We start from the raw sequence: 10,143 nt of genomic DNA, 5'->3' as shown, positions 1-10,143 counted from the left end.
AAAGAGTGTGTGGATCATCCAGTTTAAAGCTGGTGGAAAATTAATTTGGAATAACTTTGGAATTTCTGAATTACTTAGCAAATCATGATGCTTTACCAGGAATGCATGAAAAATTAGGATTTGCAACCACATGAGCATCTTTGGACCCTTCAGTAATCTCTGTGCATTTCTTCGTCTTTTCTGTAAGAATAAGTTCTGTAGCTAGGCATTCTCAAAATGGTTATAATGCAAAAGCCTGAACTTCAGTTTCTCTCTACTGTCATGATTACACAAACATCTCTGGAAAGACAAAGCTACGTAGCAATGTGGGTGCAAACCTGGAAGGACCTCCAGCAGCTTCAGTGAAGAACTTCCTGATTTGCAGGACACTTGTTCATGCTGTTTGTGTTTGGTGAATGTGCACAAACAGGCGATGTTTAGCTTTTAATTAACCCTTTCCCACCTGCTGACGCTTTTCTGTTACTAGTTTAAGTGGAATTAAAGCCCCTACATGAGTTCTAAACCAGATTCAGTGGGGTTTCTCGGAATACACTACTGCTGTTTCACTTCCAGCAAGTGTCATATGCCCGTTTGTGATCCCTCCTCTCTGGTCAGAACCACCAAGGATCTAAAGGACATCCTGAAACCATTTCAGACATTTGCTATTGTGAACTAACCTGACTTGATCACAGGCTTTTCCTATAAGGTGATCACATTTCACGTCAATGACTGCTCAACCCAAGTTAAGTTCCCATGAATTCCGTGTCTCCTCTTCTTGGCATCTTTTATTTACAGAGCAATGCAGCCCCAAGAAGGCTCAGTGTACTCACCAAAGTACATTAAATATCACCCTACTGTAGTTTTGATTAAAGCCTCTGAGTGAGCAGTTTGCAACTGTCCCATTGGGACATAATAGGAAATACCCAGTTTTGATCAAAAGTATGAGCTGAGCCAGGATTACTTATGCATGTGTCAGAGCTGGAAATCTCAGTTTTTTCTTTCTCTCAGAGGCTTTTCTTCTGCATTAACATGTTTTCATGTATGTCTATGGAGCAGAAACTGAAACTTTTTTCAAGAGAAACTAATCACCTGGAGCTTGTCCAGTTTTTAGGAGTCCCCTTCTGAAGGAGAATGATTTTTCAGAAAGCAGGTGCCCATTGCACTTTCTGCTTAACATCAGTGCTGCCAGATTTATTCATTGAGTCTCGAAAATCTCAGGCTGACCTTTTGGTAGGCACCAAAGGTCTCTTATCAGCATTGTCTGCAGTACTTTCAAGTAGAAGCTAAAGGTAAAGCAGGTATGGAATCAGTCTTGCCTTTGCTCTGAACTGGCTCAGAAAGGTCCGGTTTGCATGCACTATCACTGTCATAGCAGAGTGCTGTGCCTGAGCTAATATCCTTCTCTGCATGACTTGGAGGCAATACCTGGGGTCCCATCATCTAGCCAACCCAGGTGACAAGCAGAGCAAACGCCCACATACATTCCAAGCAGTCACAGCTTCACCCCATGGATTTCCAATGAGATGCCAGCTCCTGGTTGCCAAAAGTGGCTTACAAGTTACCACACAGAGGTATTATATGATGTTTGGATGGGTTTTGCTCTCACTGGAGAGGCAGGAGTGGCCCAGAGATTAAAGCAAGCACTTCCCAAGACTGATTCTAAGTGACACTATTCATTTGGGAAAGCCTTTCCTCTTTTATTCTTTTCATTTTTTTTTATTTTATTTCCAGCCTATGAAGAAGATAACAAAGGATAGCATGTCCCCAGAGCACACTCTGATGTGTCACTGTGGATGCCAATCCCCACAGACACTCCCGATGTTATTAATTTTTAAAACAAACTTGCTGATTGAGGTTCTGACTGCCTTTAAATTGTCTCTACAAGGAGACTGTGTACTAATTAACCCACAGAAACAATCAATGATGTACCTTTTTCAAGTTTCAGGATGATTAGAATATGAAAATGAAGAGCACAATGGTGCAGATGTTTTAAAATCACAGCAGACAGCAATTAGTGACATGGGAACCAGCTGCTTATCTCTCCAGATAAAGCCTCTTAATAGGGAATTACACTTGAGGAGCCATTACACAGATGGATCTGCGAATGATTTAAAGAGGGGGCGTTGTAGTATTAACTTTGATTTGCAAGCCAGATTCTTGACAAGTTGTATGTGTGTCACCTCCTCAGAAAGGTGCGTTTGGAGCAGGGGGGTAATCAACCAGATTTTTTTCAGGTGCTGGGTTTCAATAATTGCTTATTTTATCGTTATTGTATAGTTATATTCACTTTTTATTTGTATCTTTTTTCTTATTATCACTCTTTTACTAAGCTCTTGATTTGGTTGCTGGCATCTCCTCCCACTTTTTGCTTTGGGATTGGAAGCAGCATGTGGATTTAGAGAGAAGCTCAGGCAAGGGACCAGAGAGGCACAGTGAGACATGTGGTAGTTAAACAAAAAGAGTCCCAGAGGTGTGGATTCTGCTGCTGGGTACTGCTTCAGAGTAAGGTGCTGCTCATCATGGGACTGATACAGTCTCACTCCCTCAGCTGCAAGGGCTGCTTGTCAGGATAGAACTGCTAAGAGGAGCAGTAACCTCTGCAGGTGCAGGGTTGCACAGGTCTTGCAGGTGAAAACAGACAGTCCCCAATTTCTCTGCTCTTTGGACGGTGCTCTTCAGGTACCAGTATATGAGGTGTATCCTGCTCGTAGGTCTAGCCACCATTCCCAAAGCTGAAGACTAAAACTTGTGAGTTTGGCATCAAAATCATATACTACTACTAAGTGAATTCAAATTTTATTGGTTTAGTCTAAGTTTTAGCATGTGCTGAATTGCATTGTTCAAACTTATTTGCAGTTAACAAAAACCATTAGCTTCTTTATAGGTATTTTATTTTCTTTAAAAGAAAGATGGGATTATTACCCACTAAAGACAGCCAGTAAACTAAATATCGAGTGAAATATTGACCGAGTCTGGTGAGAGGTGATAAAATTGCATGGGTTAAGTTACACTTCCACTTTCACAAATGAAGAAGGAGCAGACTCCCAATGCAGAATAGCTGGTTTCTGAAGAAAATCTCCTTTAATGAAAGGGCAAACTGCAAACAGAGGCAGGCACTGAAGTTTGAAGTATTTTTAGGGTCTCGTAAACCACAAAGTAAATAAGGTTAAATCTTTCTGTTTTCATGAAAAAGCCCACTATTCTTGATGTCAGTCTCGGCTGTGCTGCCATAGGAACTCTGTTCGAGCCAACAGCCCCTTGCCAAGGCCATGGAGCTGTTACTGTATTGCTCGCTTACTGACAAGTAATGGATTTGTGTGAAAGGCACCAAGATACAGGTTTTTGAAGAGTCCTGCTTGCTCTCACCTTACTGATAGCTCTGGAGTCCTCCACTATCTCAGCAGAGGCTTAGGTTATCCAAGCTGAGGCTCGTCAATTTCTTCTTAATTCTTACGCAGCAGGGAAAATTGAAGCCTAACTGTTAGGACCAATGGGATCAGACAGAAACCCAGATGGATACATGGGGAATAAAACACTCTTGGCTGCGTTATTTTCAGCAAATTTAGTAGAGCTTTTAGGTAAACAGTCCCCACATATCCATTGCAGCCAGTGAAACACAACCTGCTGCAGCCCAGTGATCCCTGGTTCCTGTGCCGCAGAAGAATTATTTTGGGGTGATAGGGATGTGTCTGGCAAGGTAGAATGAAAGTAAGTATTATGCTGGAAGTAGTTGTGTGAGGAAAACCAGTGGGCTGTTACGTGCTTGAGCAGATCCATGGTTTTGACATCCCGCTTAGTAAATGGAGTCCCCTGATCCTGCAGACTGGTAATTTTTTGAAGGCCTGTTGAAATAGGAGTGCTAATCTGTGTGATTAAATGCCTCCAGAGTTGGCACCTTTGATGACACAGGCATCTCTTTCTCATGAATTGTAAGATAGATGTTGTGGTGGCTTACGGTGCTGGAGTAATGACAAGGCTATCATTAGGGATGTGTTGGAAGTTGCATCATCATTTTATAATGCACAGGCCAAGGAAATGAGGCTGAAGGAGCCAAGCAATGTATCGGCATTCATCACTGATATATACCTGGCCTCTCACTTCTGAACCCTTATTAACTACCTCAAAATATAGATCAGAGATTATTACTACTTTTAAACTTGAGATCTCTGTGTGCAAGGTGGACTCAGAGTGACCAGGATGTTGCCAGCATGTGAAGTTTTCTCTCACTGTTGTAAATCTCTTTTTTTTTTTTTTGTTAGTTTTTTCCCAAACAAAAATTTTCTAGTCATTTAGTTTCACAGCTCAGCATTTTGGAAATAAAGTAGACGGAAGGAGTTGCTTCAATTGCAGCTGTAAGGACAGGATCTGTGCAGATACATTCTGGTCCTGCCTTAGTCCGGATTCTGGGGGCCAAGAGAAGACTCAGCCCATCATTTCCAGGGGTTTTCCAAGTCACAAGTCGTGGTATCTCAGGAAGACTATGTTTCATGTGAGGCTTGGCTAGAGGGTATCCACTTCCAGCCCACTGGAACTTCACCAGGGGATGGTCTCTTCCACACACATCCCCTTGCCCAGCTGACAGCACATGCAGCCTGGTGGCCTGCGTGCAGGAGAAGCCCCAAATGGCTGAGGTAAAATGAAGCTCAGGAGCTTTGTGATCGGTTTTAAAAAAATTTAAATAAAAACAAAGTTAAATAAAATTTTAGTGCCAATGCTGGTGCTTTCCTTTTGACCTGGGCTCATCCCAAGGATGTGGATGTGGGTGGGCTCTATTTTCTGAAGGAGGGCATCAGCAGCGTGGGTCGCGGCTTATGTGCCCTGTGTGGCTTGCACACAGGAGGCCACTGCAAGGAGAGTGATGAGGAGGAGGAACTGATTCATTCCCCCGAGGGCTGTTTATGCTTTTGGCTCTTTTCTCAGGCTGAAGAAATCAGGCGTCGCTTGCCGGCGACATGTGCAGCTCCACCACAGCTGCGTGCTTTCATTTTCTCACTCCACAATTCCTGGAAATCTCTGCTTTCCCTGAGCATGGCTGGTCCATGTGCACAACAGCTGAACTATCCACGGGATTGAAGAGTCCCTGATTACTCCTCAGACAATGGACCAGAACAGCTTCATCATTATTGCCTGTTCCAGAAAAGCCACATGCCGATTTTTATATGCACATGATGTTTCAACATCAATTTGTCAATACTGTATGTTTACTGGTCACTAAATAATGCATCATGGGCTTAGAGGTGTCTAGCGCTTTTCAAATCCCTCTGATGCTGCTCACAGTTGGGCACAACTCCTTCCCAGCTCAAAATCCCCTTAAGCTGACAATCTCCTTGCCCCAAAACTTCTGTAGCAAACGCCCCAAACAAGGATCTAATGTAATGCCACTGATAGAAACTTAATTGTAACAAGGTGTTTGCAGAAACATGAGACACTTAGCAGTTGTTTTCTATTGTTCTTTCCTTGGTTACGCATTTATTGCAAGACTTTCATCATTTATTTGGCATTCGGAACGGTGTCATTACAGTTTGCTAAGAACAGTTGTTTGCAGTACTAAGTGTACGAAATCAATTGCACAGTTTGATCCAGAGCTTTACAAAAAAAAGCTCCTAAAAGTAACAGGAGAAAACAAATGGCTAGAAGAGGTCAGTTAGTGAATATGACAAAAAAAGGGTTGGTTTTTTTTAGCTTTCAGAGAACGTTCAAAAGCTTATAGCTGTAACAGACGTAATTTCTTTAGCTGAAGGAGGCCCTCCAAGAAGAAGAAGTAGACTTTCTTTTGCTCTGTAACAGTTTTCAGCACAATTCTGCCCTAACTGTAACCTCCGCGATTTGAAGAGCTGCCATTGGATTAAAATTCATATTGAAAATGCCTCTTACAAACATTGCAAATAGCAGATTCTTAAAATGGAAAGGAAGTAATGCAAATCTTGAACCTGCCTCTCACACTTGATGCCATGCATATGATTTTAAGCACTAAGTTTGTGAGGATGACTTCTATGTGGGAATTGAAGCAAATAAATCTTGGCAGATTCTAGTTCCATAGGGAAGCAGACCCATGGGTTTTCTTCTTGTTTCTTACAACTTCCGAGATAATTTTCCCTTTTTTTTTTTTTGTTTACAACAATGAGCTTAATTGCTGTGGTTGAACATCAAGTTCTGCGAGGGATTATTTTTTAGGAAAAAGGGATTCTCACCAGGAGGCTGAGTTGCACTATTCATCCATTGAAAGGGAGTATTTTGCTTGTGTTTTAAATTAAAAATCAATAGAATGTGATTCCTTAGCAGTTTAGCATTAAAAAAAAAATATTTCTATTGTTTTTAGAGTGGGAAAAAGAAAAAACAGAATTTTTTTACACAGCATGAATCTAAATGCAAATCTGTCTCAAGAGTTGTCATTCATTGTACAAAAAAATCCAGCTGCAGTGAGGGGTCATGAATGGGCTAATAAACTAATTTTCTTTCCTGTTTATTTTGTTATACCTTTCAGGTTTATGACAGGCCACAGAAACATTCTTCTCTGCACTATGATCCAGGTCTCCAACAAGACTTCACCAGTGACACCTTAAAATCAAAGCACCAGCAGAAAAGTAGCAACCAGCACCATCTTGACTGGTCAGCAAGCTCCGATACTGGATCTGCTTCTCAAAGTTGCTTCATCAACACGGAACTCAATCGAGAAGCAGTTAGTGCCACCAAGGTCCACACTCCAGAGCCAGGAGTTTCTTTCAGCAAATCCCAAGCAAAGAAGTCCTGCACTGGCAGCACCTGGGGGCAACTGTCAACCAGCAGTAAAGAGCTTGCCATTGGCAGTGCGGTCCCATCACCCAACAACATCAGCATGGCCGCTCAGCCCAGCAGCGTTTCTGAGTGCAACGGGTTTTTGCCTCTTGGTGATCAAGAGGGAGGTGTGCAGATGGAGGCCCCTGATCAGCTCGCTGGGAGTACAAAGAAGAAATCCAGCAAAAAGGACTTGATAGGTCAAACCATCCAAACCACAGACATTGAATGGGTGAAGAGTGCTCAGAAAGCATTTGACAGCAAATCCCATGACAGCATGGAAGGGAAGAAGGAGTCTTACTCCGTGGACAGTGTGTTGGATACATCACCCTCGAAGCAGAATCCCACTTCTGCTAGCAGTTGTGATAGTGACACGAGTCACGTACGAATTACTATCCCAATAAAGTCTCCGACATTAGATACATCTGGTCACAAAAGGAAAAAGAGGCAATCCACAAAATCTCCCATAGAGAAAACTATCCAGGAGAAAAGCCTGCCTTCTGGACTTGCTATGAGCAGTGAAGTAGTAAACAGGACTAGCTCTCAGCCAGAGGGGAGTAAAAAAGACCTTCGTGCCACAAAGCCAGGAAAAGTGATTGAAAACGAGTCCCCCTTAGTAGCTATCGACAGCGGTGTGCTCACTGACAAAGCTTCCTCCAACAGTGCCGCCAGACTCAGAAAACCTATAGCTGTGACATCCACTCTCCTACCCACCGACCTTCCTACAGCTGGCAAATTATCTGAGGTCCAGCATCCCAAGCATGCAGCTAAGCGCCGGTGGACCTGCAGCAAACCGAAATCTATCCTTAGGGAAAACTCCATGACAACATCTGAGAAGCTGATGGTGGAGCCTCCTTCAGCCTATCCCATCACACCATCCAGCCCTCTGTATACCAATACAGACAGTCTTACTGTGATCACACCTGTCAAGAAAAAAAGAGGACGACCAAAGAAACAGCCTTTGCTTACTGTTGAAACCATTCATGAGGGAACCTCCACCAGCCCAGTTAGTCCAATCAATCGTGAATTTCCAGGAACAAAGAAAAGGAAGAGGAGACGGAATTTGGCCAAGTTGGCCCAGATGGTCCCGGGAGAGGACAAGCCCATCAGTGAACTCAAGTTTCACAAAAAGGTTGGGAAGCTTGGGGTCTTGGATAAGAAGACCATCAAGACCATTAATAAAATGAAGACTCTCAAGAGGAAGAATATTCTTAATCAGATCTTGTCCTCCTGCTCCAGCAGCATAGCTCTGAAAGCAAAAGTCCAGCCACCATCTAGTGCTGGGCCAACCACCATTGATGCCAGACTAGGGAAGCAGATAAATGTCAGCAAGAGGGGGACGATCTACATTGGTAAAAAACGGGGCAGAAAGCCAAGAGCAGAGCTGCAGCCTCAGCCAGAAGAACCTAAGACAGCCATCAAGCACTCAAGGCCTGTTTCCAGCCAGCCAGAAAACCCAACAGTGCCTTCCAACCTGCAGTCACTTGTGGCATCGTCACCAGCAGCTATTCATCCACTTTCAACACAGTTAGTGGGGTCTAACGGCAACCTTAGCCCTGCAAGCACTGAAACAAATTTTTCAGAGTTAAAAACTATGCCAAATCTCCAACCTATCAGTGCTCTTCCTACAAAAACACAGAAAGGAATGCACAGTGGAACTTGGAAGCTGTCTCCACCCAGGTTAATGGCTAATTCACCTTCCCACCTCTGTGAAATAGGTTCTCTGAAAGAAGTTACACTGTCACCAGTGAGCGAGTCTCACAGTGAGGAAACCATACCGAGCGACAGTGGGATAGGTACAGACAACAACAGCACTTCTGACCAAGCCGAGAAAAGCTCAGAATCCCGCCGGAGATACTCCTTTGATTTCTGCTCCCTGGACAATCCAGAGGCTATTCCATCTGATACCAGCACAAAGAACAGACATGGCCACCGGCAGAAACATCTCATTGTGGATAATTTTCTCTCTCATGAGAGTATTAAAAAGCCAAAGCACAAGAGGAAAAGGAAAAGCCTGCAGAACAGAGATGACCTCCAGTTTCTGGCAGACCTTGAGGAACTCATCAATAAGTTTCAAGTGTTCAGGATTTCCCATAGAAGTTACACATTTTATCATGAAAATCCATATCCCAGCATCTTCAGGATTAATTTTGATCACTATTACCCTGTGCCATATATCCAGTATGACCCATTGCTCTATCTTCGCAGGACCTCTGACATGAAGTCTAAGAAGAAGCGTGGTAGACCTGCCAAAACCAATGACACCATGACAAAGGTGCCTTTTTTACAAGGGTTCGGTTACCCTATTCCCAGTGGGAGTTACTATGCACCCTATGGAATGCCTTACACATCAATGCCTATGATGAATCTTGGTTACTATGGTCAGTATCCAGCTCCTTTGTACCTGTCTCACACGCTCGGAGCGGCTTCCCCATTTATGAGACCTACCGTGCCCCCTCCCCAATTCCATGCAAGCTCTCATATGAAGATGTCCACCACTGCCAAGCATAAAGCGAAACACGGAGTGCACCTACAAACACCTGTGGGAATGGGTCTTGGAGACATGCAGTCCTCTTTGGCTCCTCCAAAGGTTGGAGGAACAAGCCTTTCAAGTGGCCGACTTCACAAAAGGAAGCATAAACATAAGCACAAGCATAAGGATGAGCGGATATTGGGGACACATGAAGATCTGAGTGGTCTCTTTGCTAGCAAGTCCACTGGCTTCTCCAGCCACACGATCAGTGAAAGGCTAAGCAGCTCAGATAAAGACCTCTCCTTGCTCAACGAGAAAAGCAAGCATAAGGAGAAGCAGAAGCACCAGCATTGTGAAACCGGACACAAAGGTTCAAAGAGTAACTTTGAAGTGGATACACTATCTACGTTATCACTTTCTGATGCCCAGCAGTGGACACAGAGTAAAGATAAAAGTGACTCAAGCAATGATCCCATTGACTCTTGCACAAAGAGATACTCTGGTAATACTGAGAGTAATGGAAGGTCAGAGTCCCTGGACGTGTTTGGTGAAATGAATTCCTCAAGCGAGAAGAGGGACAACGATGCAAGTGGGAATAAAAGAAGAAGTTTTGAAGGGTTTGGAACTTACAGGGAAAAGGACATTCAGCCCTTCAGGACGAATAGGAAGGACAGAAGTACTTATGATGCTCCAGCCTCTGCGGGTAAGCTCCGCTTTATTCTGTTTTACCCTACTGCATTTCAATTTTAATGCTGGACGAACAGCAACCTGCCAGTTACAGCAAATAAAAGCCAATAACTTTTCCGGCTTTTTGTAACTGTCTCCCATTCTGCATCCAAACTTTGTGGAGATCAACAAAAAAGTTGGTCACACATTAACCCAAAACTTCTAAAAATCTTTGAGTTGTTACACAGCAT

General features: G+C 43.5%; 1 protein-coding gene across 1 annotated transcript in view; it reads left to right on the top strand.

Annotated features, from left to right (window-relative positions):
- LOC104501351 (SET-binding protein-like) overlaps window positions 1-9,929 on the top strand; it is a gene marked incomplete at both ends in the record, with an annotated part of 62,784 nt that extends 52,855 nt beyond the window's left edge. Inside the window, one exon of the mRNA XM_010145149.1 lies at window positions 6,464-9,929. Coding sequence (XP_010143451.1) covers window positions 6,464-9,929 — 3,466 coding nt within the window. The remainder of the gene's footprint in view (window positions 1-6,463) is intronic.
- Window positions 9,930-10,143: the final 214 nt, after the last annotated feature.

The sequence above is a fragment of the Buceros rhinoceros genome, unplaced genomic scaffold (assembly GCF_000710305.1).
Source record: "Buceros rhinoceros silvestris isolate BGI_N320 unplaced genomic scaffold, ASM71030v1 scaffold19471, whole genome shotgun sequence".
NCBI classification, from domain to species: Eukaryota; Metazoa; Chordata; class Aves; order Bucerotiformes; family Bucerotidae; genus Buceros; species Buceros rhinoceros.
The sequence above is the reverse complement of the archived record's forward strand: the minus strand, read 5'-3'. Positions and strand labels throughout refer to the sequence as shown.